At 49.0% G+C, this 27,019-nt stretch overlaps 1 protein-coding gene across 9 annotated transcripts; it reads left to right on the forward strand.

Annotated features, from left to right (window-relative positions):
• The first annotated feature begins 773 nt into the window (after positions 1 to 773).
• G6PC3 (glucose-6-phosphatase catalytic subunit 3) lies at positions 774 to 24,063 on the forward strand. Of its 9 annotated transcripts, none has more exons than XR_014783851.1 (9): positions 774 to 822; positions 4,173 to 4,406; positions 6,210 to 6,316; positions 7,417 to 7,486; positions 12,099 to 12,189; positions 13,584 to 13,702; positions 15,105 to 15,246; positions 18,235 to 18,483; positions 23,912 to 24,063. XR_014783851.1 is itself a non-coding variant. In XM_084804909.1 (8 exons), the coding sequence occupies exons 2-8, from the start codon at positions 4,186 to 4,188 to the stop codon at positions 23,967 to 23,969; spliced, it is 999 nt and encodes a 332-aa protein (XP_084661035.1). In that variant the 5' UTR covers positions 774 to 936; positions 4,173 to 4,185; the 3' UTR covers positions 23,970 to 24,063. The 9 variants fall into 9 exon arrangements, 7 of the variants coding, with proteins under 7 accessions (XP_084661035.1, XP_084661033.1, XP_084661034.1 ...); XR_014783852.1 differs by having other exon boundaries at positions 774 to 936; positions 23,912 to 24,058; XM_084804909.1 differs by lacking the exon at positions 7,417 to 7,486 and having other exon boundaries at positions 774 to 936; positions 12,099 to 12,201.
• The last annotated feature ends 2,956 nt before the right edge of the window (positions 24,064 to 27,019 follow it).

A 27,019-nucleotide genomic window follows, 5' to 3' on the forward strand; every position in this document is an offset into this window, starting at 1 on the left:
CTACAATGTCTGGCTGGGGAATGCTGGGAGTGGCAGGCCTTTTCTCTGTCTAAACATGCATAGGATTGCGCCTTCAATGTCCTCCAGTAGCAAGGAAGTTCAGCCATTTTAAGGGCGCGATCCTAGCATGTTTAGACAAAAGAAGTTCTACAATGTCTGGCTGGGGAATGCTGGGAGCTGCAGGCCTTTTCTCTGTCTAAACATGCATAGGATTGCGCCTTCAATGTCCTCCAGTAGCAAGGAAGTTCAGCCATTTTAAGGGCGCAATCCTAGCATGTTTAGACAAAAGAAGTTCCACAATGTCTGGCTGGGGAATGCTGGGAGTTGCAGGCCTTTTCTCTGTCTAAACATGCATAGGATTGCGCCTTCAATGTCCTCCAGTAGCAAGGAAGTTCAGCCATTTTAAGGGCGCGATCCTAGCATGTTTAGACAAAAGAAGTTCCACAATGTCTGGCTGGGGAATGCTGGGAGTGGCAGGCCTTTTCTCTGTCTAAACATGCAATAAACATAAACATGCAATAGGATTGCACCCTAAAATACATTTTTCATGTCTGATGACATGATGCGTGATTTCTGACGTATGGAGCAGTCTAGAAAAGAAAGGAAAAACTACAGCGATCCCAAATCAGATTTTAAACGCCGCAAACCCGATCGGCCTGGAGGGAGGGGCGGGGAGGGGGGTAAAGTGAGATCGCTAGAATGTCCCTTACTCCACGCGGTAATCAAGCCGGATACCGGCTGCTCCCCGTATGCCCCTAAGACTTCTGGGAAACGCACTTGCCCGATTCAATGTCCCCGGCAGGCGGGCTGCAGCCACTGCAGGTAACGGGAAGGGGGCGTGAAGGGGATGCGCGGGCCGACGGCGAAAGAGCGGCGGAGAAAAAGAACGCGCCGGGGGAAAGGGCGGAGGACGGGAAGCTGAGGGGGGCCTCGGAGGTATAGCGGGGGCAGAAGGGAGCCGGGCGAGGGCGGGGAGCCGCCAGCGCCTGGCCCGGGCCCGCGTTCCGCAACTACAATGCGTCGTTCTCCGGGCGAGCTGCGCTGCGTCCCGGGAGGCGCCGGAGGCTGCCCCCCGCCACGTCGCGCGCCTTGACTTCGGAGTCCGGCCTGGGCATCGCCCGCCAGGAAAAGGGCCGTGTTGCGAAGTCCGGCAGACGCGCTGCCGCAGCCCGCGAGGAGGGTTTGCCCGAGGGTCGCCTCTCGCTCCGCTTCCCGGGAATCCCGGGACCGGCAGCTCTGCGAGGAGGCGCGCGGGCAGGTCGCGCCCCGGTGCCGCGCGGGCCGCCTGCAGGGGCCGGCTTGCACCGAGCCCCCGGGACGGCCGGTGTAGTTCAGCGGTTAGGAGACGGAAGGAAACGGGAAGTGCCTGGCTTGAATCTAGTGGCTGTCGGCCGGTCGCTCTGCCTCCGCCCACAGGCATATGTAATATCTGAAGGGAACGGTGCTGGCCTACCTTACAGGGTTGTCGTAGGGATTGTAAGGAGATGATGGGCTGGATCCTGACAGCCATAGTTAGAGCAGGCCCACTGAAATCCATTGCTGCTGCTGGATCCAGCTACTTAGAGTAGCCCACTGAAATCCATTACTGCTGCTGGATCCAGCTACTTAGAGTAGGCCCACTGAAATCCATTACTGCTGCTGGATCCAACTACTTAGGGTTCTTGTTGTTCAGTCGTGTCCGACTCTTCGTGACCCCATGGGACATAGCACGCCAGGCCTTCCTGTTCTGCGCTCTCTCCCGGAGCGTGCTCAACTACTTAGGGTAGGTCCAATGAAATCCATTACTGCTGCTGGATCCAACTACTCAGAGTAGGCCCGTTGAAATCCATTAGTGCTGCTGGATCCATACACTTAGAGTAGCCCATTGAAATCCATTACTGCTGCTGGATCCAACTACTTAGGGTAGGTCCAATGAAATCCAGTACTGCTGCTAGATCTGACTACTTAGGGTAGGTCCATTGAAATCCATTACTGCTGCTGGATCCAACTACTCAGAGTAGGTCCATTGAAATCCATTACGGCTGCTGGATCCAACTACTTAGAGTAGGCCCATTGAAATCCATAACTGCTGCTGGATCCTACTACTGGGTTGGATCTAGATTTAGTCATACTTAGGGTAGGCCCATTGGAAATAATTACTGTTACTGGATCCTGCTGCTGGATCAGATCCAGACTTAGACGTACTTAGAGTGGCCCATTGCAATTTATGGGATTTAAGAAACTCATGACTAACTTAAGTCCCATTGGTTTCAATGGGTCTGCTCCAGGTATGACTAGTCTGAATCCAATCCAGTATTGGTGAAATATTTTGGACACTGAAAAGCACTGTATGACTTCTGTTATCAAATGGCGTGGAAAGTGAATGGTTTGGAAGGACCTGATGTTGCAGCATTGCTGAAACTAAGCAGGTGTGGAACTAATCAGTGGCTGCTAGTCCTGATGGCTATATGCTACCTCCAGTATCAGAAGCAGTTTTGCTGTTTTAGTTCTAGCTTATTTCTTTTATTGTTTTAAACTTCAGTTGTGTGTGTATGTTTTAAAAAGAAGCTTTTTTGCTGTTTTGTTGCTCTTGTTACTCACCTTGGAAACCTTTGGGTTGAAAGGAGGGATAAAAGTCTTTTAGATAAATTTATTTTTTATTTATTGCATTTATATCCCGCCTTTTTTCCTCATGCAAGGAACCCAAGGCGGCTTACATTCTCCTCCTCCTCCTCTCCATTTTATCCTCACAACAGCAACCCTGTGAGGTAGGGTGGGCTGAGAGTCCATGACTGGCCCAAAGTCACCCTGTGAGCTTCCATGGCCGAGTGGGGACTAGAACCCGGATCTCCCGGCTCCCAATCCAACATAAAATAAACATATTAATTTTTTAAAGGTATTAGTATGGTTTCCAGTCACATGTAAATAATAATAATAATAATAGCAACAACAACAACAACAACGTAACAGCCCTGTTGGATCAGACCAGTCCAACATTCTGTTTACACAGTGGCCAACCAGCTGTTGACCAGGAACCCACAAGCAGGACATGAGTGCATCAGCACCCTCCTGCCCATGTTCCCCAGCAACTGGTGTACATAGGTTCACTGCCTCTGGTACTGAAGGTAGCATATAGCCATCAGGACTAAGAGCCATTGATAAGTCTTCTCCTCCATGAATTTGTCCAATCCCCTTTGTCCAAAGCCATCCAAATGGGTGGCCATCACTTTATCTTGTGGTAAGGAATTCCCTAGTTGCTATGTGCTGTGTGAAGAAGTACTGCCTTTTATCTGTATTGAATCTCCCACCACTCAGCTTGCATTACAAAGCAGAAATTCTTTCCTGTGTTCATGTTGTTCAGTATGTTGTTGCAAAGGCAGCATCAGCTGTGCCCGTTCCTGGACAGGGATAGCTTAACCGCTGTGATACATGCATTGGTAACCTTGAGACTGGACTACTGTAATGCTCTCTATCTGGGGCTGCCCTTGAGGCTGGTTCAGAAGATGGAGCTAGTGCAGAACATAGATGAACACAGAGAGAGAGAGAAGGATGGGGAGAAAGAGAAGGGGAGAAGAGATTTAAACGACTGTGTGTGAACAATGAGAAGTATATGATGGAGTGTGTATGTCTAGACCAGCGTTTCCCAACCTGGTGCCCTCCGGATGTATTGGACAGCATATCCCATCATTCTCAGCTAGTATGGCCAATGGGCATTGCAGTCCAACACATCCAGAAGGCACCAGGTTGGGGAAAGCTGGTGTAGATGGGTGGATGTATAATGAATGCTGTGTGTGTGTGAGAGAGAGAGAGAGACTTTGGCCCTTCCCACTTTGGGCTTTGGTCCCGCCCACTGCTGGCATGTGGCCCCCTAAAGGTTACCCACAAGGCAACACAGCCCTGAGGCTGGGAAAGGTTCCCCAGCCCTCCAGTAAATAGCCCATCAGAAAATGGCAAGATATCTACCTTCTACCTAACCCTGGCTTATAGGATTGAACTTGCTTAGGTTCAGCAGCAGAGCTGCAACATAGGCCTTTCAGCCGCTCTTTTATGGTGCCAGGAGAATGGACCAATTCCTCGCTGTGCAAGAAGCGGACCTGGTTTAAAACCTCTTGACGTTTGCCCTGCGAAGGCATTGGTCCAGTAAGATTATACAGCAAGCACCTCCTCTTAACCCATCTCCACGCCCTTTTCAGCTTCACCACCATCATGGATCCTTTCTACACCAGCGGTGTCCGGTTTGCAGAGATGCTTCAGACTGGTCTGCCTGGGTCGGAGGACTTTTGGCTTTGGGTGACCTTCTTGGGTGACCCGAAATGCATCTTCATTCTTTATTTCCCCCTCGCTTATTTCCTGGTGGACCAGAAGGTTGGAGTCAAAGTGCTTTGGTTGGGTTTAATCTCCGAATGGCTCAACTTAGTCTCTAAATGGTAAGCCGGGGCAGGGGGGTGGGGTGGAGAGAAGCAACCATTATAAAGCAGTATTCCAGGATCGAGCTGGGTTTGGGGACTGTGTATGCGTAGGCCTTGGGGCCCAACCACTGCATGTCTGGTATCAGGGAACACCCTGAAGGAACAAGGACAGTGTTGTTTGGATATCCAGGTACCAGGTAGATGGGGCCGGGGGCTCTGCAGGGATTTCAGCTCAAGATCCACTTACGATCTGAGCTCTTGACACGATTTGATTCCAGACAGAAGCAGTAGCACGTTCAGCCTTGGTGGTACAGGAAGAAGGTCCACGCTTCTGGGTGCTGAGGCACAACTGAAGTACAGTTTTGCACCAAGGAATCTTTATATAGTTCCTTATCTCTGTGTGCAGAGAAGAAAGCCTTGTGCTCTGTTCATTTCATTCCCTCTATTTTTGATGTTCAGGCTGCGGCTCTGAGGGAATAAACCTGAAATTCACAGACTTTGAGGGAAGGAGGCGGGGAGTGGCAGGGAGAGCAGCGGTGTGTAGATTGCGGAGTGTAAGAATTGAGGCCAAAATAAGGCTGTCAAATTAGTCCCTGCGTCCTGTAGCTAGTTGTGAGGGTGTTGGCTGAGGGTCAGCACCAGCACGCGACACCCTTGGGCACTTGCTAGAGCACCAGCAGGGCCCACCACGGCTGCCCCTTCTGGGCAGCACTTTAAAACCACTGCTCCAATAAGTGCTGGGTGGCTGCGATTTTAATTTCCCACCATGCCCCTGATGTGGTATCATTCCAGGGTGTTGTGGGCTATTAAAAGGTGACCACCATTTAAATTTCCCACAGTACCTTGGAGTAACGTTGTGTCAGGGGCATGGTGGGAAATTAAAATGGCAGCCACCCAGCACGGATTCAAGTACTGCTGCCACCAGTCTAGACTGATTTCATTTCAGTTTCTCTGTGGCCCCAATTTTAACGAGGTCAGTATTTATGCCTCGCAAATACTTTGGCCAAAAGGGGGTGGTGAGCCAAGAGACACGTGTGTGCCTGCATTTACGCACACAGTGGACTCACACAAGTCCTATTGCTATACTCCTTCCACTCTTCTGCTTCTAGGTTGGTATCTGTGTGCCTGTGGGAAAGGGCAGCCCTCAGGGGTTATATGTTTTAAAGCAGGGGGGCAGAACCACTTTCAGCCTGAGGGATGAATTTCATTTTGGAGAAGCTCTCAGGGGCCACATTCCAGTGGTGAGTGGAGCTAAAGGTAAAAGAGGCAGGACCAAGGGGATGGGCCAGAACCAACCCACCCATCCTGTATATTTTAGCTTAAAGCTCTCACTGCCAGGAACTAAGTCTTAGCAGAGGCATTTCAGCCTTTTAGAATGGGGAAAAACTGCACAAAATCTGGAAAAACACCAAACAGTTGGTGGTTGGGAGGAAGGGGGTGGAGCCAGGGGAAGGGGTGGGGCCAGCCATAGGGCCAGATTTGGCCCCCGGGCCTGAGGTTCAACACCCCTGTTTTAAAGAATGTATATCCCACCTTAACAATAGTTGGGAAGCTCACGCTATAATTAGATATAGGACCATAGTAAAACATTCTAAAAAATGACAGCATCTAAAACACTCTAAAAATGACAGCATCTAAAACACTCTAAAAATGACAGCATCTAAAACACTAAAAAATGACAGCATCAGTGGTAAAGAGCAGCTGTCAGCAGTAAATAATAGCAAATAAATCGCAAAGAAATCTCAAGGTCCAGAAAGTCTGAAAGCCTCAAATCAGTCCTTGCCTTGTTATTGCTTACTGTTCTCCCTTCCCTTTCCCAAGGTTCTTGTTTGGTGAACGGCCTTTCTGGTGGATGTTTGAATCTGGATTTTCCAAGAAGGGAGAAGTCTTTCCCCGCCAGTTCCCTGCTAGTTGTGAAACGGGACCAGGTGGGTAACTCAGGATGGAGTTCAGCGCTTCAGTTGATTTGGGCTTGGTGGTTTAAGAACGAGAGGGGCAGCCTCGGGGCTTTGAATGCCTGAGCTGCAGCACTAAATTTGGGAGACACATCCCTGCGGTCTGTTCCACAAACTAGTGATAGCCTAGTCTTCTGACTTGTTCACATCCTTGTGGGACAAACCAAAGGCTGCAGTGAGCTGAAATAAGAGTAACCGTCTGGCACTCTTGTCTCCACCAGGCAGATGTCTCTGGAAGCTCACAAATGGGGCCAACTACCAACGCCTGGAGCCTCCTTGCAGCTGATTTTGGGTGTCATGAAAAGGAAACAAATGGCTAGTTATTTAATTCAGCGTTGATTTGATTTAAACCGAATTGATTTAAGTCATGATTTAAATTGCTTCTCTGAAGGACTCAATTTTAATTATTTAAATCACAGTTTAAATCACTAGCGAGGAAGATTCTATTTAATCATCATTTTTTAGTAGGAGGACATTATTGTTTAGTATAGCCTTAATACTTACTCAGAGACATAGGTTTCATTAGAAGGTAGGTACCTGGCGGAGGATATATGCAGCAGAAGTTTCCTCGGGAGTCGGGATGGTATGCATACGTTCCGTTCACTTTTGGTTTCACTGTCTATTCCCCTCCCCTGTCCCTTGCATTTCTATCCAGACCCTTCCTCCTCGTTCAGATCTACTCCATCTCCCCAAATTCTCTATTGATTGACCTTCTCTGTCTATGCACTTAGAGACTGGCAAGGCCGAGAGACGGATGGACAGACAGAGCGAGCGAGCGAGCGAGCGTGCATTTCTGTACACCACCTGCAGAGCAACCAACATAGGACTGATTAGGTCCATCTCCATAAACCGCTGTTAACATATTCATAGAACAGAATTAGAAGTTGATAGAATTAGTATGCATGATGATATCTCTGACCTAGGTGCCTTTTTTACGAATTGCTTGAAGAAAATTTTGAAACCTTATTTAAATTTTTAAAAATCTGATTTAAATGAAAACAATCCGATTTTTTAAACATTAAATCACTGATTTTTACCAACCCTGATTTAATTTATTAATGTTGTATTTTTAGTGCCAGGGAGGGCGAGAGGTGCTTGTGGGAGTTTCTGCATCCAGTGCCGAAATAACTCGGCTGGCCTCAGGTACTGTGCGCGTGGACTTAGGTGGGCGCCATTCGCCACTGGCCTCCAGCAGCAAAACATCTTAGGCCGGAGAGAAAGTTAGATGAATGGGCAGCAGCAGCAACAGTGGTGAGGAGGAGGCAGGCCTGCTCAAAGAAGGGGGCCCACTGAGAGTACCCCCCCAACCTGGAACCAGCGCTGATGATGGCTGTCCTGTGTCATTTGTCTTGGGCACCTGGGGATTCAAGGTAACATAGGGAGCTGCCTTATACGGAGTGAGACCATTGGTCTGTCAAGCTCAGCTTCATCTACACTGAGTGGCGGCGGCCCTCTGGCGTTTCACGTAGGGGCCTCCCTTTCCCAGCCCTACCTGGAGTTGCCAGGGATCAAACCTGGGACCTTCTGAATGCAAAGCAGGGGCGCTGCCACTGAGCCACAGGCCGTATATAGCAATGGAGGCTAGTGACTCCAGTGTCAGTGGGGTGGTGAATCCGCTCCTGGTTTCAGTCAGAACTCTAAAGGAGGTATCCAAGGTGCACCTTAGATAGCTCCTTTAGAGTTCTGACTGAAACCTGGAGCAGATTTCCCTCCCCACTGACTTTGGAGCCACCAGCCTCCACTGCTGTATAGCGGAAGTTGAGATTCCAAAATATATTTGAAGGGCTGTCACATAGATGGTGGAACAGATTTAATTTCTGTTGTTCCTGAGAGCAGGACCTGAACCAACTGGTCCAAATGACAAGAAAGGGGATTTCAGTTAGATGTTAGGAAAGACATCCTGACGGTATGAGCTGTTTGCTGGTATGAGTGGAAAAGACTGCCTCAGAAATGGTGGACTCTCCTTCGTTAGAGATTTTTAAGCAAAGGCTAGATGGCCACCTCCCAGGGATGCTGTAGGAGTGAGTTTCCTGCATTGGCAGAGGGTGAGACTAGATGACCTTTTGTGATCCCGTATAAAAAAATATTGAAGGATTCTTCTAGACTCCTCAGATTCTTCCTATTGGAGCACTCCCAATTAACTGTTAAACTGCATAGCCCTGGTTGGCTTGGAAACAGGAGTGAAATGCTGAATGATCAGAGCTCCTCTGTTTTCTTTTTACTTTCTTTTTTGCAGAAGAGTTGAGCCCCAATACTGCCAAATCACAGGTTAGAAATGAGATTTGGGAGGTTAATATGCAGTGGGTCTTACCAGACACACAGGTATTCAGATCCTCACCTTCCTTACATTATATAAAGAGAGAGTAGGGCAGTCTGCCCAATCTGGCACCCTGAAGATGTGTTGGACTACAACTCCTATCATCCCCAACCAGCAGGCCCATTCCCTGGGGATAATGGGAGTTGTAGTTCAACACATCTGGAGGGCGCCAAGTTGCAGAAGGCTGGCATAGGGCCTGCCTGCATATCCGCAAGAACTTTTGCCTGCAAAACTAATGCCGATGTGGTGTAGTGGTTAGAATGTCGTCCGTGGGAGACCTGGGTTCAAATCTCACTCAGCCACGAAGTCCACTGGGTGGGCCGCTCACTATCTCTCAGCCTAATCTATCTCACAGAGTTGCTGTGTAGATGAAATGGGGAAGGAGGGGATGGAGAAGATGCTACCCTGAGCTCTGTAGGTGACTAATGGGATAAAAATGTAAGGGTGCAACACTATGCATGTTTAGACAAAAAAAAGTCCTACAGCTCCCAGTATTCCCCGTCTCCCAAGCTGCTTCCTTAAAACATGTATGTATGTTATTATGTGTTACCCCTGTTCAGCATTTTTATGTTTTATAGTATTTGTGGCTTCCAAGTTTCTGTATATTCTACTTTTTAATTTTCTTGTTCTGTTTTAATTGCACCATTTTGTGTCCTCTAGTAGCAAGGATGATTAGCTATTTTAAGGGTGCAATCCTATGCATGTTTAGACAGAAAAAAGTCCTACAACTTCCAGTATTCCCAGCCAGCTTGGCTGGCTGGGGAATACTGGGAGTTGTAGGGCTTTTTCTGTCTAAACATGCATAGGATTGCACCTTAATAAATAAGTGAACCCCCAAAAGAGCATAAATAAATACATTGTCTAAAAAGAGTTCCTTGAGGGTAGATGCAGTCGGGTCCCATGTGAAAGAAGATTCTTATGGCCTTGTGGTGTGAGTGAAGTACAATTATTGGAATATTTTAAAAAAAATCATGCACCCCTATATAAGGAGGTTAGGCAGAAATAATCGGCGTGCACTTCTGGCAAAATGAAATACCGGCCTGTGGTAAAGAAAATTGTGCTCCACATCTGTACGGAAGTTCAATCTGTGACGTATAATGGTCCTGTCTGTGTATTTGTGTACTTGGCAGATAATCTGAGAGCTGCCTTGAAGCAAGCAAATGTTGTCCCTGTTTGTTGTCAGTTTGACGAGGCAGCACGGGTGGTGAAAAGTCAGCAAGCCGACAGTTCCAGGCTGTTTTTAAGTTTTGTAAAGGTTACTGAGCGTGTCCTGTGTTTATTTTCTTCGGTCATAATGGGCAAGAGCGCCACATGATAAATGGTTCTGAGGTTAGCCATTGGTGGACATCCTCCAAGGAGTTGTCTAAACCTTTTCTCAAGCTGTCTAGGCGAGTGTCCATCATGATGTCTTGTGGCAATTATGAGTTGTGTGTGTGAAAGTTTGACCCATACCTGCTGCTAGTCAACGCGATTAAAATGGAGGAAGGGCATGAGGAGATACGACACAGGGTGTGTGTGGAGCTTTTATAGAAGGCAATTCTGGGCTTCTGTTTTGTTAATAGTCCTTTTAAAGATGTCTACAGCATTGCACAAGAAATTAATAAAAGTGCTTCCTCGCCCACATTGGCACCATTAAAAGCATCTAAAATATGCGAGACACAGTACAGAAATAAAATTAACTGGGTTCTTGTCTTATAACCTAAAACGGCCTTCCTCAACCTGGTGTCCTCCAGATGTGTTGGGTTCCCAAATCCCATCGTCCCCAGCCAGCATGGCCAATACTGCTTTTTCCATTTGCCAAAATTGGCGGTGTCTTGAGTCTGGTTCCAAATTTGTAGTCTCACAGTATGCGTCTTTTTGTGGCGCCAGAAGAGAAAACTACTTTAGTGTTCTTCTGCCCGCCAAGACCTCTCCTGCGAGATCCTGGAGGAGTTCACCCCCACTTCCACTGTTGTTCCACATCAGTATGAATCTGTAGTCAGGAGAACTCAGATTTGTGTGGAGAAAAAGTGTGTGTGGGGGGGGGCCTTAAAGAAATCCACAATCTGCATTCTCCTGCCCCAGATTTTAGCCAAATCATGGCCCTCCTTGTAAACTTCTAAAACACAAGCTAGGATGAGGCCATTACAAAAAGCAACAGGGTCAAGCTCTCCAGGGGCCCCTGTAATGCAAGTACTGATTTGGTGTCACCAATGTGTTGATTAAAATTTGGCGGCCATTTTGGCCCCTAACATCAAAACTCACAGGTTTGGGAAGGCAAGGCCTTTATTAAGGAGTTCCCCAATGGATGTGGGCTGTTAAAACTCTTCCCCCACTGCACACACACGGCCTAACGGAGCAGGTTTTTGCCAGCTGGTAGGGCAAATCTGCCAGTGGTGGATGGTGTTTCTGGAAAGGGGATGTTTGACTTGTCCACTCAGTACTGTACAGCCAAAGTGTGATTTGAATCTAGAAGCAGGCCTGGTGTTCACTGGATCTTCAGGTGGCAGTGTTGGTAAGGAGCGCATTTGTGCAACTATGTCTGCTGCGCCTGCTCTGGCCGTTCCTAAGTCAGTCTGATCTGGCAACAGTTATCCATGCCTTGGTTACATCACGGCTAAGCTATATCGCAATGCACTTTACATGGGGCTGCCCTTGAAGAGTGTCCGGAAGCTTCCAGTGGGGCAAAATGCGGCAGCTTGGCTGCTAACTGGTGCATGGTATTGTGATCACATCACCCCGATACTGAAAGATGTGCAGTGCTTGTTTTCTGGGCTCAGTTCAAGGTATTGATTTGACCTTTAAAGCTCTACATAGCTTATGGCCTGGCTATCTGAGGGACTGTCTGTCTCAGTACGAACCTGCTTGGTTATTAAGATTGGCAGGAGAGGCCCTATGGAAAACATCCTGGCTTGCAGGGGCTGCTTGTTGGGCGAACAAAGAACAGGCTTTCTCCCAAACTTGGTTGCTCCTACGGTATGGAATGGGGTCAAGACACAACTCTTTTTAGCATAGCTGTTAAAATGATTGTTATGGCTTTTAAAGTTGTTTTGAATGTTTGACTATGTTTTTATTTGATTATGGGTTTTATTTTCTGAAATCGTTGTTAAAGCGCCTTGGTTGGCACCAAAAAGGGGGTATAGATAAACAATCATTCATTAAGAAATGAATCACAGGGCTCCAGAGTTCATTGGATCATAGAATAGTACGGTTGGAAGGGGCCTACAAGGCCATCGAGTCCAACCCCCTGCTCAATGCAGGAATCCAGGTCAAAGCATCCCTGACAGATGGCTGTCCAGCCTTGTCTTGAACGCCTCCAGTGGGGGAGAGCCTGCCACCGAGGCCGAGACCAAAAGGCCCTGTAATCTGGGCTCTCTGCTGTGAGATGGGACCTTCTTCGCCCAAGGATGCCGATAAAAGAGCACAGGGAAATCTCACCTTGTGTCCTCTTCCTTGCAGGCAGTCCTTCCGGCCACTGCATGATCACCGGTGCAGCCCTGTGGCCAGTCGTGAACACTCTGACTGCCCAGATATCCCAGCACACCAAAAGGTGCATCTCCAGGTCAAGGCATTTCATGTTCCCAGTTCTCCTTCCTCTCTGTTTTACAATTCTCTTTTGTCCCCATTTTTATTTATTACAGTTTTCCCCAACCTGGTGCCCTCCAGGGGTTTGGGACTACAACTCCCAGCATTCCTGACCATTGGCCATGCTGGGGGTGGGGTGGGGGGCCGAAATTCAAACACTGTAAGGCTGCCAGGTTATAGAAAGCTGATTCATTACATTTATATCCCACCTTTCCGCTGCGGAGCTCAAGGCGCTGTCCACGGTTCCCCACCCTCCTCACAACAGCCCTGTGAGGTAGGCTAGCAGGAGAATGACTTCTTAACTGAGTCAGGATTTCAACCTGCCCCACCCCCAGTTTTAAAAATGGCTTTTAAGTGAGGCATCCCCAGCCAGCCAAGGTGGAAGGTGTGTGTGTGGCGGGTGGTTTTTCCTTCTCCCCTGTTTTCTCACCATTGGTTCCAGGGCTGGCGGAGTCTCCCCCAGCCTAGTTCTGTAGGTATGTCTGGAGAATGAGGGGGCTTTGGAGCAGGCAGATCGAAAGCCGCCCCTGATCTGCCCCCATTTTGCGTTTCCCACCCACAGAGCACCACTGCTGGCAGAACTTTCCACCACCGATCAAGGAGCATATTTCCCTCTCTGCAAGGAAACATCCCTCTCTGCCTGCGGAGGAAGAGGCCCGCATTATCCTATGGGCCCTGGGATGACCACCCAGGGACTGCAGGACTGCACTCACAGTCTGGATCCAACTCAGTATATCCGGACCAACCCATAACATCCCTGGCTACAATTTCCCTGCTTGCGAGTCCAATCTAGGGTCTCCCCTTTTCACCACTCAAGACAACACTGGCTGTTTTACGGACTGTTTCAGCCTTGTGCTAGGGGTAGTCCTCCCCAGTCCCAATTCTGCAGAATAGCTGCATTGGTCTCTGCAGTGGAAACGTGAATTGCTCGCCCTCCCCAGTTTTATCCTTTCTCCTGCTGTGGGTGGGTTTGGTAGACATAGGGGGCAAACTTGTGTGGAGGGATCCATTACAGCAGATGTGGGTAGAAGGTTGATCGCCAGATGTTTTGGATTTCAACCCCCAGAAGCCCCTGCCAGCACGGCCAATGGTCAAGAATGCTGGGAGTTGAAGTCTAAAACTTCTAGAGATCTACTTTCTGCCCACCCCTGTGCTAGAGAGCACCCTGTTCATAATTATTACTTGTCACCTTCCAGGGATGTGTTGAATACACAGGTTCTAGGAGTGAGCCCTGGTAGGCCCGCCGGACTTGGCTGATAAGCTCTCTCTGTGGGCAGAGCAGGCCCGTTCACTCGGCCCTTCCTCCTGCTGACTGACCTCCCCGGCCATTTCTCTCCCCCCGCCTTTTGCCCTCTACAGCTGGATCGCAAAGGCAGCACCCCTGAATGCATATCTCCTGCTCCTGCTGGCTGTGGGTCTGTCGCGCATCTTCATCCTCGCTCATTTCCCCCACCAAGTCCTCGGGGGCATCGTGGCAGGTGAGCCCGTCGTGGTTTTCGGCACCTGTCTGTACTGTCTGTGTGTCTGTTCTCTGGGATCCCGTCGTCCGTTACAGGAAGGCCGTGTCTGGCGTAGGGAAATGTTCCCGTGGTATGTTCCGGGCTAGGATTAGAGATGCTGGCAATGTTCTCCTGAGCCAGGCTCAGAAATGAACTTCAGGGGCTGGTAAAAACCCATCTGAAACGAGAGGTGGGCTTTTCCAGCCCTGAACATTCTTCTCCAGCTCGGATCAAAAGGACCCCCTACGTTCCCCTCCTGTGTCCTAAAAACACCCTCCTTCTTCCCTTTAACTGGCAGTGACATGAGGACTGGAAGAAGTGAAAGGTGAGAGGGTGGGTTTTTTTCTTTCTCTCCATCTTTCTCCATTGCTCTATCGCCTTGAATCCTGGGTAACAGCACAGCCTGGGAGCCATGGGAGATGTAGTTCCACCAAGGGCTGCTCTCATTCATTCATTCAGTCAGTCAGTCAGTCAGTCATTCATTCATTATATTTCTATACTGCCCCCTAGCCGAAGCTCTCTGGGTGGTTCACAAAAATTAAAAACCATTAAAATACATTATATGAAATATAAAACCGTTCACGTAGTGACATAGAACAAATAACACACACAACAACAACACATATCTAAAACAATTTAAAACAGTCAGCCAGAGCCAATCAAGAGTCTCGCTATAGGCTGCTAGATGCCTGAGAGAAGAGGGCAGCTTTAACCTGTCGCCGAAAAGATGACAATGTCGGCGCTAGGCGGGCCTCATCGGGGAGATTATTCTGCAACTGGGGAGCCACCACCACGAAGCCCTCTCCCTTGTTGCCACCCTCCGAGCCTCCCTTGGAGGAGGTTCCCGGAGGAGGGCCTTAGATGCAGAGCATAGTGTACGGATCAGTTCATGCTGGGAGAGGCATTCCATCAGGTACTGTTCCGTCAGGTACTGCTCTAGCAGAGATCTCTGGCAATTCCAGTACAACGGAGAGTACCATAGACAAGCACAAGACAAAACCCCCCTTTCCACCTCCTATGGAGCCCCAGGTGCTGAAAGGAATGGGACAGCCAGCAGGTCCAGCCCCAACCTGAGACTCCCCCATATATCAGAACCAGCTCGCAGCGGGTCCCAGGTTTGGGGGGACTGTTGGCATCATGCCCAGGGGCCTGCCACCTTCCATCAGCAGCCGCAGCATCTCTTCCTCCTCATTTTCCCCCTCTCTTCCCCAGAGAGCTGGTGGAAAGTTTTGTTGCAGGGATGCCGCATTTCCTGTGCTCGAACTGCCAGCATGGAGACCTTGTAGCACAGACAATGAGAAGAACACCAGAGAGGTAGCGCATTGTGGGGCAGCCGCCCACCCCCCATCTCATTTTTCTCCTTTGCTGATATCTCCACTAGGGATCAGCCTGGGCTGGCTGCTGGAATCCCATGTCCCACTGGAGAGGGGACTCTGCTTCTACCTGTGGTCTTCCGTGTCCCTCTTGTTAAGCACCCTGATGACATATTGGGCATTGGTTGCACTAGGCGTAGATCTTGGTTGGTGAGTACCTTCGACGGGGAGAGGGATTGGGTGTGGAGGCATCTACATGGGTGTATTTTTCATGCAGTGATGTTACAGTGTGCATCTAAGATCAACCTCCCCCAACCTGATGCCCTCCAGATGTGTTGGACTACACCTCCCAGCATCCCCAGTCAGCTGTGCTGAGAGTCCAACACATCTGGAGGCATCGTGTTCGGGGATGCCGATTGTAGTTCTGACATCCACATTCTACACCCTTTTGGCCCAAGCCAATGTTTCGCACTTCGCATTTCCGCTCATCGCATTTATCAGGGGATGATGCTATGATGTGCAACTAAGATCAGCCTCCCCAAACACAATGCACTCTAGATGTGTTGGACTACGCCTCCCAGCATCCCCAGTCAGTTATGCTGAGAGTCCAACATATCTGGAGGGCATCATGTTGTAGAAGGCTGATCTTAGTTCTGACATCCACATTCTGAACTCTTTCGGCCCAGGCCAATCTTTCTGCTCATTGTATTTTAGGTGTGGGAGCCATGCAGGCAGACAGCCCACATACTATTAGCAATAGAAGCAAGGCTAGCAGAGTGGATTTTTTTATCATGTCACTGGTCTTCTAAATGCCCCCATACAGCTCCCTGTCGTATCTTCGAAAAATCTTCCCCCAAATGTAAGGGATATTCACAAGACAAAGACAATATTCACTCCAATGTTGACTTCTCAAAAGGAAAAATATGGGTTGGTCCAGATTCAGTCATACTTTGGGCAGAGCCATTGAAATCAATGAGACTCAGGGGCATTGCTAGGCACTTAAAAGATTTGAGGCCCAATCTTTCCATTGGCATTAATGGAAAGTTATTTTCTAAGCTTAATTGCCATGCAGAGGGGGGATTTGGGGGTCAAAGTGCACAGGGGAGGGAGGGTTTACCCAAGTGTGATTCCCCTGTGTGAAGTTTTGAGGCCTACAGAGGTGAATGGAAAAAAGGGTCATGCTTAGAGGCCTGGAGTTTTCTGTTGGGAGTGGGTAACCCTGAAAGGAGTAGTTTCATTTCTCTGGTTAAGTGTCAGTTTAATTTCTTCACTTAAGTTTCATTTCTTCAGGTTTGAAGCAGTACTTTCAGGAGGGAGGAAGGTATATAAAGAGAGCAAGAGAGCCAGTAAGAGCAGAGACAGCCAGAGCCTGAAGTGAGAGCAGAGTTGGAAGAGTGAGCAGGAAGGAGCAGCCTAGAAAAGTCTAAGGACAGCTAGGGTAAAGGAACCTGCATTTTGCAACTTTTATTTTCTTTTAATGCCTTTTGCATCACTCAGCTCTATTGTATAAATACCTTGAGTTGTGATTCCTTGCTTTAAATTTACCAGTAAACTGTTGTGGTTGAACCCTGTGTTTAGAGTGTCAGACACCCCACATCTACAACCTAAACCCCACATTACTGGGAAGGGGAAGTTTAGAAGAAGGAGGGTGGGACCCTTGAGGAGGCAAGAGATCCTTAAGGAGTTGCTCCAGGTCATAAGTGGAACCATGACACCCTGCAAATCCCTCCCCCCCCCCCATCTCCAGCACAGGAGCTAAGCTTAGGAAACGCCTCCCGTTTGCACCAATGGAAAGATTTTTTTCTAAGCTTAATTGCCCTGCAGGTTGGGGTGTGTGTGTTGCAGTATGTGGGAAGGAGGCTTAACCTTCTCTAGCCAGCTGCAATCCCCCTTGAAAATTCTCCCCTGCCATGTTAATTAAGCTGCAAGAAAAAAAACTTTCCATTGGCACCCATGGACCCTTAGGGTTCTGCGGAAGAGATCCAGGGCCCTGGGAAATAAGATTTGGGCTGGGGTACCATGGGCCGAGGCCTAGCAACACCCCAGTAGGATTTAAGCTAGTTGTGGCTGACTTGCCCCACCGATTTGGGTCTGCTCTGAGTAAATTTGCATCTAACCCAACGTGATCTCTGTCAGGATTGGGCCCAGGCTCCCTGTGGAGTCTGAAGATTCTGAATCAGAGTCAGAGGCGGAGTTAGGAGAAGAGCTGGCTCAGAGCGCGGGCAGGTGGGGAAATTCCCCAGGAGACTCCAGGAGTCAGGGGAGAATCTTCCCAAGTGCAGGATAACCAGTTGGGCCAGGCACAGATACCACTTCTCCCTTCTGTGGGAAAGCAGCAACTCGCAGAGGGGGAGGGACGAGACCTGGTGCCGTCGGTCGAAGAGGGCAGAGCTTATGAGGGAACTGGGACACTCTGCCAGATTAGCCCCTCACCGGGGTCAACAGAGGGAGGACCCTCCCTGAGGGAGGGCCTGAGGAAGCACTTTGACTTCTGTGTAGGTCGCCTAATGTTAGTTAGCAGCAACTCTCTTACTCCACTGAAGGCTTTCTCTGTTAGAGAACTCACGATGAGTTCAGTAGATTGACACAGGAGACCATCTTTTGCTGAAAAAATTCTGCAGACTTTTTTCTTTACCCCCCCGAAGAAGGTCTGAAACTAGGGAAATGGCCGGAACGCGCTGGGCTTCCCACAATAAATTCATTTTTGCATCCTGAGAACCCGTTTCTCTTCTTTGTGATCTACTTTGGATGCTCACCTCCTTCTGTTTTCTTGCTCTGCCAGATTAGCCCCTCACCGGAGTCAACGGAGGGAGGGCCTGAGGAAGCCCTTCGACTTCTGTGCGGGTCACCTAATGTTAGTTTAGCAGCAGCTCTCTCACTCCACTGAAGTCTTTCTCTGCTAGAGAACTCAGGATTAGCTAGTTAGGCCTGGGCAAATATTGAGTCTGTACTGCCTGAAAGACCAGCTGTTAGCATACTGAAGGACTATTGACGTGAAGACGGGGTCTCTGCCTGGTGCTTGCACAGCGGGAGGGCTCGCAGGTCTGACAATATCCAGGTGGCATCACCCGCTGCTCTCCTACGTTTTCTGGCCTCAGAAGTGGAAGGAGGTCTCTTAGTTCCACCTCAGTTTCTGACTCTTTCCTCACGCAAGCTGGCACTAAGGTTCCCATGCTTCTCTTTGTCGCTCCTCTCCAGGTCGATGAACCTTGCCACCAAGTGGTGCGCCAAACCCGAGTGGATCCGCATGGAGACGCGTCCCTTTTCCTCCCTGTGCCGTGACACAGCCACTGCCCTCGGGCTGGGACTGGCCTTCCGCTCCTCCTACTACTCCCAGCGCGGAGGCGAGAGGCTCGGCTGGTCTTCCAGGGCGTGGTGCACCATCCTGGCCCTCGTCATCCTGCGCCTCCTGAGCGACGTGGCGCAACCGCAGGACGTGGCTCTCTGGTATGGGCTGACCTTTGTGAAGTACTCCACGTTCCCGTGGGTGGTGGTCGCGCTGCTCCCCAAAGTGGTTTGTGCTGTGACCTCCAGGGCGCCGCCGCCCCACAAAGAGTAGCTAGCAGGAGGGACTACATGTTTTTGAGAAGCCCCATAGGCAGGGAACCCCACAGACGCCACCAGCCTTTCCACTGGGGCCTCCCCCCCCCCGCCTTTGACATGCAGTAGATTTATCCATCAGAGGACATTCTATATTTTGCCTCAAAAAGGAACGCTAGTTCCTTCAGTCAGGCTGGCGCATTTCCTCTTCGGGTCTAACCAGCTGTACCAAAAATCCACCCATCATCCTTACCACATATTTCCCCCATCCCTTGAATCCTTATTGCCCACACACACATACACACACACACACGCGCGCGCGCACACACACACACACACGCATTTCTGCTTTTTGCAGACAACTGAAACCTTGGCCTGTCTGGCGGCCACCAAACGTCTATTAATCAGCAAAACTGTGGCCATAATTGGCACCACTTAACTTCAGTTTGTGGCTAAACTACAGAGTTTTGGGGTTTCATTTTGCAGGCTTTGGGGTTTCGATTTGGCAGTAATCGTGTCACCCAGTTAAACCATTTCCAGATGGTTACAGGTGGAGCTATGTGTGGCATCAGCAGACCTCTGCCCTCAAACATGGGTTGCCACCAAGGACCTCTCAAGTGGGGGGTCCTTGGGGGGATGGACGCAACATCCCCACCTCTCTCAGATGGCAGCCAGAGGGGGCTGATGAGCTCAACGAATAGCAGCATGTTTCTCATGCATACACATGGGGGTTACGACTTGTATTCAGGTCTCAAAACTGTAACCCAAAAGATTTTGAGAAGATCTCTGTGACGGAAGGAGTGAGGGATGCTGGAACAGATTGCTTGGTGACACCGTGGAATTGCTGTCACGGGAGGGACTTGGGGGCAAGTTCAACGATCATGTGGCTTAGTTAGGTCTGATGGAGCTGATCTGTGAGGCCAGAGGAGGTGCTGGATGATCTCTTCTCCCGCCGGAGGCCTGGCTAGGCCTTTAAAACCAATCAGGGCCAAGTCTTTCCAACAGAAGGGTTTTTTCCCTAAGCTTAATTGCCATGCAGGCAGGGCGGTTGGTGGGGAGGGGGCATTGCTGGAGGCAGGGAGGAGGCTTCACCCTTCCCTCCCCAGCTGCAGTCCCCCTTCAAAATTGTCCCCCGCATGGCAATTAAGCTGAGAAAAAGCCCACCTTCCGTTGGGACCCATGGACACTTAGGACTCTGGCAAATAGATCCGGGCCCCATGGGTCCAGGGGTAGCAACACTTCTGCTTCCCACCCAACCCATAAACAGCCTACCAGAAAAAAACACTGATTCATCAAAACTCAGGGGCCATAGCTCAGTGGCAGAGCACCTGCTTTGCACGCAGAAAGTTCCCGGTTCGATCCCTGGCATCTCCAGGTGGGACTGGGAAACGCTCCTGTCTAAAACCCTGGAGAGCTGCTGCCAGTCAGTATCGACAGTACTGGACTTGATGGACTAAGGGCCTGACCTGGTATACAGCAGCTTTCTATGTCCCTACAGCGCTCTCGCTAGCTCTACTGCTGCCATCAGCTTTGGTTCAAATTCCCATTGTTCCTGTACGTACGTTGATGTGCTTGCATAAAATAGGTACTGTATTGAAAAGGCAGCCTCATTTCCTGTCTGCCCATGTTGAGCAGCGTAACTGGAAATGTCTCTGCAAGAGGCATGTCTCTGTTGCTCTTTGTCAGCCCCACATCCAAAACAGCAAGCCAAGACGTGCTGCCTGGGACTGCTCCTATACTCTTCCTCCTTGCTCCATAAATGTCCCTGGACCACATGCTCTTGCTAGCTCCCAGTTCTTCCAAAGGTGCCACTGCCACTAATTGCGTCAGCACCAGTGAGCTGGCTCCTTATTGGGAGGACCAGAGATGAGCAATCCCTCCTTGTCCCTCCTCTTGCCAGCAGTACTGTAGTGGCAAATTCAGAAGTGCGGGTCCCTTCGTGACAGTCACAGCCACGCATCCTCACAGCCATGCACCCTTCTAAGAGCATACAGCCTTGTAAGATATACAGCCTTCAACTGGGATCCAAAGACAGTGCAGCTGAGAGTAAGGCAGGCATATTTAAATTGGACATCTGAGAAAAAATGCAGGGGTGTCAAAATCTTTTTCACTCACTCACACACAAACATTTTAGGTTTTCAAAATAAAACACTCGATGGAAGCTTCACCCACTCAACTCAGCCCTCACAGACAGATCTCTTCTAATTTAAGCAGCCCCCTTGCACACTCCCTTAGCGCCTCAACATTACTCATTAGCCTTCCTTTAGCTCCTTCATTATATCTCCCCCCTCCCCCTCCAACAGAAATGTCCACACACCCAGCTGCATTGAACTGCACGCACGCGCACAGAGTGGTGTAGTGGTGAATTTGGAAATGCAGGAGCTCACTGTGACAACCCCAAGGGCAGTCCAAAAATTTCAAGCAGCTGTGTCAATCCAGATCCACAAACCATTTCTAGGACTTTTCATCTCCACCAGGAGCACGTCTTTGGTAAAGCGACTAGGTCTTCATTGCCCATTCCAGACCACGTCATCCCAAAGACTTTGCATTCCAACACGGAACGATATATTGTTGGTTGGAAAATTCATTCCCCCACACACACACACACAGCTACAGTGAGGATCGCAGCTAAGCTCAGAGGGAACAGGGGATTCTGAGCGGCGGGGTGCCAGATGACATCAGAGTCCCTGCTAATGAAAAAGTGCTGGGGCTGTGTCCCTGTGAGCCCTGCCTTTGCTACACCACTGCTTGCCAGAACGTTCTGCTACCTCCTGGAGCCAGGTTTGGCCCAAATTTCCTAACTTTTCAGTGTGAGTGGATGCCCATGCGTGTAGCTAACATGACTGCTGTACCATAGCAAGTTCTTACCTGCACAGCAGGTGCATGCAAGAATGATGCACGAGTTAAGCCCACTAGTTTAGATCATGAATCAGAGTTGGAAGGGGGCCTTGTAGGCCATCAGGTCCAATCTCCTGCTCTCTGCAGGGAATGCAGGAATAGATCTAGTCCTGTAGAGGCAGCAGAGAACAAGTGGTGGGTTCACTCTTAGGACAGGGTCTTCCCCAGGCTACTCTTCTGCCCTGCCCTATCACTGGAGCACTCCCCTGGGTGCAGAACTGCTGGCAGAGAAGGCATCCAGCTTGTGGTTTGAAGCGGCAGTCCTCCAGCCCAGGGGCTCCACACATGAGTAAGCAGCCCCCCTGCCTGAGAAGAGTCTCCCGAGGAAGAGGTTCCAAGCCCTGTTGAAGGGTGCTTGCTTCAAACGTGGAGGCGTCCAGTTTTCCCACTTTGCTGGGGACGGTTCAGATTCAAGTGGCCACCCACAAATATGCTCATGAGTAAACAGCCTGGGATGCTTGCTTAGGAGTAGATCTGTTGAAAGGGAGCTTTGCGTAGCCAACAGACCCGATAGCGGCTGTTCAATCGTGGTGTGAAGCATTCCAGAGCGGAGAGGCCATTTAAAAACAAAACATTTTTGATGGAATTGGGCATTTTGACACCACCCAATATTTGATATGGCTGTACCGGCCCTTTCTAACATGAATTCAGGGGGGAAAGATGGTGCAAACACACCCCAAAGCTGCAAGCAAATAGACATGGAAGTTTAAGTTCCACCGAAATCAGTGGGACTTCTGGTAAACGGGATGAGGAACCTTGGGCTTATGGGCCTCATCTGGCCCACAGAGGTTCCCCATCTGGCCTGCGGAGGCTTGGACTCCCTCCATAGGCCCCTCCCATGCCTTCCCAAATTCCTGCCCCTTGGAGGCTACCAGAGGCATGTGGAGGAGGCAGGGGGAGGAATCCCCGCCGTTATCTCCGATTCCCTTCACAATAGCATGCCACTTGCCCACCCTGCCCAATGGACGAAGGCACAGGACAGGCAAAACTGCCACAACCAAGGTGCTATAAACAGAATTGGGACTGGGAGATTAAACTTCCCCAAAAGTTGAAAAGTTTGTTGGGTTGTAAGGAACCTGAGGTCTAACAGTTCCAGATATTTTCACCCCCACATGCCCCTTCTTCAGAGAGCTTCACTCCTAGAGATAAAGTAGGTGCTGGCAAACATCCCAGTTTGTGGCAGCATCCTTGCTTTTGGAGGGTGCTTGAACCATCTTCCCCATGTGTGGATGTCTCCCTTCCCCAATTTTCTGATGCTACTGAAGAGGAAGAGGGCCCAGTAGTTAACAGGACACATGAAAAGTGCTGATGAGCATGAGCTGAAGGGAGTGAGCTTGAAGAGTCCCCGTCTCCATATGTACTTGACCACTTCTCCATTGTTTTACATCTACCGCTCTGTTCCTCGGGAAGTACTTTGTGCTCCAAAGCAGACTGGTACAGCCTTCTCAGGCTGGCCGCCTAAGCCTCTGCCTCCTTCTGTGCTGGTCACCATGTTTGTTAATGATCTTGAGTGTGTGTCTTAAAAAATAAAAATTACACCTGTTTGTAAATGTCCACTGTTTGTATGTGCAATAGCCCACAAACCCCATGAGCACATAGATTGGTGATTCAGTGAAGTAGATGGTTCTGGGAATGCTAACTGCATTGGTTTGCTGGATCTCTGAGGCAGGCCAGCCCCCAACCCCCAGGCAAAGTGAATGAGGAACACTGCCTGAGGGTCCCCTTTTTGCTTCTTCCAGTCTTTCCTAAACTTTTGCTTGGTAATAACTTAAATATTGTTATCAGAATAAATTGTGAAAATCAAGTTTGTGTCTGCAACATGTCGCATCATTTGTTGGTCTCAAACCAATCCCTTTCAACACATGCTTAAGACGCAGAGAGGAATAGAATTGGAGAGGCTTGTCATTTTTTTTTTTGCACACCGAGTGCAGGATCTAGATGACTTTTTTCAAGAAAAAGTTTCTCTTGTAAGGAAATTTCCCCAGCATTCTAACATTGAATTCCCCCCTACTCCTTCCCTCCTGCATTTAGTCGTGAGAATGGTGAAAAACATGATTTGTGCAAGGCTTGTGGCTAGGCAGCCAGTGACAAACCTGTACAATTTTGTGAGCTTTGTTCGTAATCTTTAGAAGCTCTTCCTCACATGCAGGCACATGCCTGTAGCCATTTTACCTATCTGATAGGGTGGCTGCCTGTGAATCACCAAAAGAGGATATGCATCACCAGAAAAGAGGAGAGAGATTTGCATAAAATGTGCATATGCTAATTTATATATATATAGATGCAAATTTAGAAATTATAATTTAAATAGAAATACAGTACATCTCACCATAGTAAGGAAAACTGAAATGTGAGCCTTTCTCAGTCTGCTGTCCAGATGCTGTTGGTGGGCAACCTCAAGGCTAAGCTCTTCTGATGAGTCTTTATCTTTAAACAGGACAGCCCTTCAAACAGAGGACACCTTCAAAATAGAGCAGTCCTCTGGCATCCCTTGAAATGGAGGACTGCCCTCTCTAAAAGAGGTCACCTGGCCACCCTACCATGTGTTCACCACAACACTCTTACATATTAAATGTGAACTGATTCTCCAAGTGTGGTTTCTTATATACCAAAACTGCCATCCACATGCAAGAGGTTGGTGTCTGCAGGACTGGAATATTCCCACGGTTTGCAGAAAAGTGTGTGTGCACGCACGCGCACACAGTGAGGACTGAGCGTACTTAGAAGACACAGAACGTTAAGAGGGGTGGGCAGAAAGCCAGGGGAAAGGAATGGGAGGATCTTGGAAGAGGGTATGGGTTGCTGTCTGGCTAGTAGCCTGATCAAGGGCACTCTACAGAGCAACATTTTGTGACTTGTCCCACTATTTTGTGAGCCTTCTGTTTTACTTGTCTCATTTTTTTTTCATGTTGTCCCCCTTTTGTGCAGTGTTTATTCAATTCTAAAAGGTCAATGTGACTTTCCTAAGGCTTAGTTACTGGCCATAAGAGCTATAAGCTAAAATATACTGGAATTTTGGGGGTTGGGCAGAGCCCCCTTATGCCTTTGCTCCTGTCCACCAATGGGATGCAGCCCTTGAGAGGTTCTCTGGGGTGGGATTTGGCTGTCAAGCTGAAAGCGGTCCAACACCCTTGGCTTAGAGCCAGCACATGACAGAGCACGTGTTTTGTGTGCAGAAGGCCCGCATATAAAATGGCATTTCCAGGTAGGCCTTGGAAAGGCACCTTCCTGAAACCCTGGGGAGTCACTGTCAGTCAATGTAGTACACAATCCCAAGCCAGATGGATCAATGGTCTACCCAGGTATAAGGCAGCCTTCAATTTCCTACATTCCTAAGGCCCTGAATTTGAGACACACCACACCCATTCCCTCCCCGGCTCCGCTAGTTTGGAAAGTGCGAGACAAGACTTACAAAGGAAAGCCAAAAGGCTCCACACATTGATTCTACCACAAAATATTGCCAGAAACAATTTTATTTACACAAGGACAAACATTGGAACATGTTACAAAATACTCAACTGAAAATTGTATCCAGAGTGAGATAAACAGAGAAAGAGAGACGGAAAGCAGGAGAAAAAAGCAGGAGGAGAAAAAACGAAACAGAAAACAAACTACAGATATTCCCCACTTATGGGGGCATCTTCCAATGTCATGGGATGGGGGCTGGTTTGGAAAAAAAAAGACAAGTCCCAATTCCCTTCCACAAGAACAGCCCCCTTGACAACTTAATACTGGTGTGGAACCCTATTAAAAGGATACCCACAGGATGGGAGCTGTAGTGCGCGCGCGCGTGCGCGCACACCGCACACACACACACACACACATTCACAATTGTTCCAAGCTGTTGTCCTGAAGACTAATGGCTTTTCGAAGTAGTTGCTACCCTTAGCCGGCTTGCACATCTCCCTCCCAACAAATAAAATCCAAGATGAGAAACGATAATGGAAGCAATGGCTACTGGACATTTTTCTTGCCTTTCTCCCCCTACCCAGCCCCCCCAAAAAACAACGCAGAGAGAGAAGGTGGAAACAGAGATGGAGGTGGGACAAACCCTAAAGCAGGGCCCATCCCTTCCTAACTGCAAGCTCTATGTAATGCACTGATAGCCATTAGATTTAGGTGGAGTCTCTCTGGCTGTAGATGAAGCCAGGGGGTTATTTCATATTATAACTGTATTGCTGATCCCTGTGAGCAAGCAGAGGGGAGGATCCATTTTTGTACCAACGCCATGGGATTGTTAGCCTGATCTGGGGAATGCAAGCGGTGTCTGTGCAGAAATGGGTGTGCGGGGCAGAAAAGTAATACATCCAGCAGCAAGGCTGGTAATGCACCCAAAACTCCATGGGTCACCCTATTCACATACTCGTGGAGGCCTGGGTGTGCTAGGCGCTGTTTAGCCATAGGGACTGAAGCAAGCACGCAGCCTTCTGCAGGTCTCTAGGTCTGCACAAGAACTTCCCACAAACAGTAGACAGCCGCAGCTGTGAAAAGATGTGCAGAGGATAGCTTGCCTTATCTGTGAATGAAAGAATCTCCTGTGTGGACAGACAGGAAGAGTTTGAAATTCTTGAGGACAGCCTCCACCTATAACAGGGATGTGAAACTTGTGGCCCTCCAGGTTTTGTTGGGACTACACCTCCCATCACTGCTGATCACTGGCCATGCTGGCTGGGGCTCATAGGAAGTGGTGTCCAACATCTGGAGGGTTACCAGAGGTGCCCCACCTTGTTCTATAACTTCGTGCACGCAAACATAGAAAAGCTTACCAGCCTGCCGAAAATGTCATCTTGCCCTGCCCTTTATTTCTGTAGAAGCAGAAGTCTCGATACTTATGTATCTTGCTTGTAAGAACTGACTCACTGGGCCGGTTTTCATGTGTCACAATAACCCAGGGTTGTTGGGGACACCAACGCGTTTATCATTTCCACCTTCAATTAACAACCTATGATCACCCCATTCACAGGTTGTTAGTGTGATTTCTGAACCCGGACGCTCTGGGTTGGTGAGGGGTTAAACAACCCAGAGTTAACCTATGGTTTGTTGTTGGGTTAATTCTGGGTAGTTTAGTCCCTGAATATCCCAGAGCATCCGGGTTAGGATGTCACAGTAACGACCTATGAACAGGTCATAGGTTGTGAACTTAAAGCAGAAGCGATGAGCTCACCAAGAGCAATGCACTCACCCGCGCTAGATTCTGGCGATCTGTGAATTAAATAACGGACAAATTGCTGTTATGTGTGAACCGGGTCAAACCAATGAGCTACCTTGAACATTCTTTAAACTTAGAAACATCATTAGGTTGGACCCAAATTAAACTTAATTGCACTGAGGCTGCACTGATTTCAGTAGAAACTAAGTCAAGTCATGGCTAATTTGTCCCACTGATTTTAATTGGACCTAAGTGCAACTCAGGCTGCAAACCTACACACACCTATCTGGGAATAAGCTCCATTTAATCCAATACGGTTTATGTCTGAGTAGGCACACATAGGATGGTGTTAGTATGGATTCCTCCTATTATGATGAATTTCATAATCAGATCATT

The sequence above is a fragment of the Heloderma suspectum genome, chromosome 6, assembly GCF_057233095.1.
Source record: "Heloderma suspectum isolate Gila_16-S chromosome 6, 16-S_ref, whole genome shotgun sequence".
NCBI classification, from domain to species: Eukaryota; Metazoa; Chordata; class Lepidosauria; order Squamata; family Helodermatidae; genus Heloderma; species Heloderma suspectum.

What these genes read in the sequence shown, in the direction of transcription:
- G6PC3 (XM_084804904.1), top strand. Translation starts at nt 4,186, where the DNA reads ATGGATCCTTTCTACACCAGCGGTGTCCGGTTTGCAGAGATGCTTCAG. An exon ending in ACCAAAAGGTGCATCTCCAG is followed by an intron (nt 12,202 to 13,583) that starts GTCAAGGCATTT and finishes TGCCCTCTACAG; the next exon opens with CTGGATCGCAAAGGCAGCAC. An exon ending in CCTCGGGGGCATCGTGGCAG is followed by an intron (nt 13,703 to 15,104) that starts GTGAGCCCGTCG and finishes TATCTCCACTAG; the next exon opens with GGATCAGCCTGGGCTGGCTG.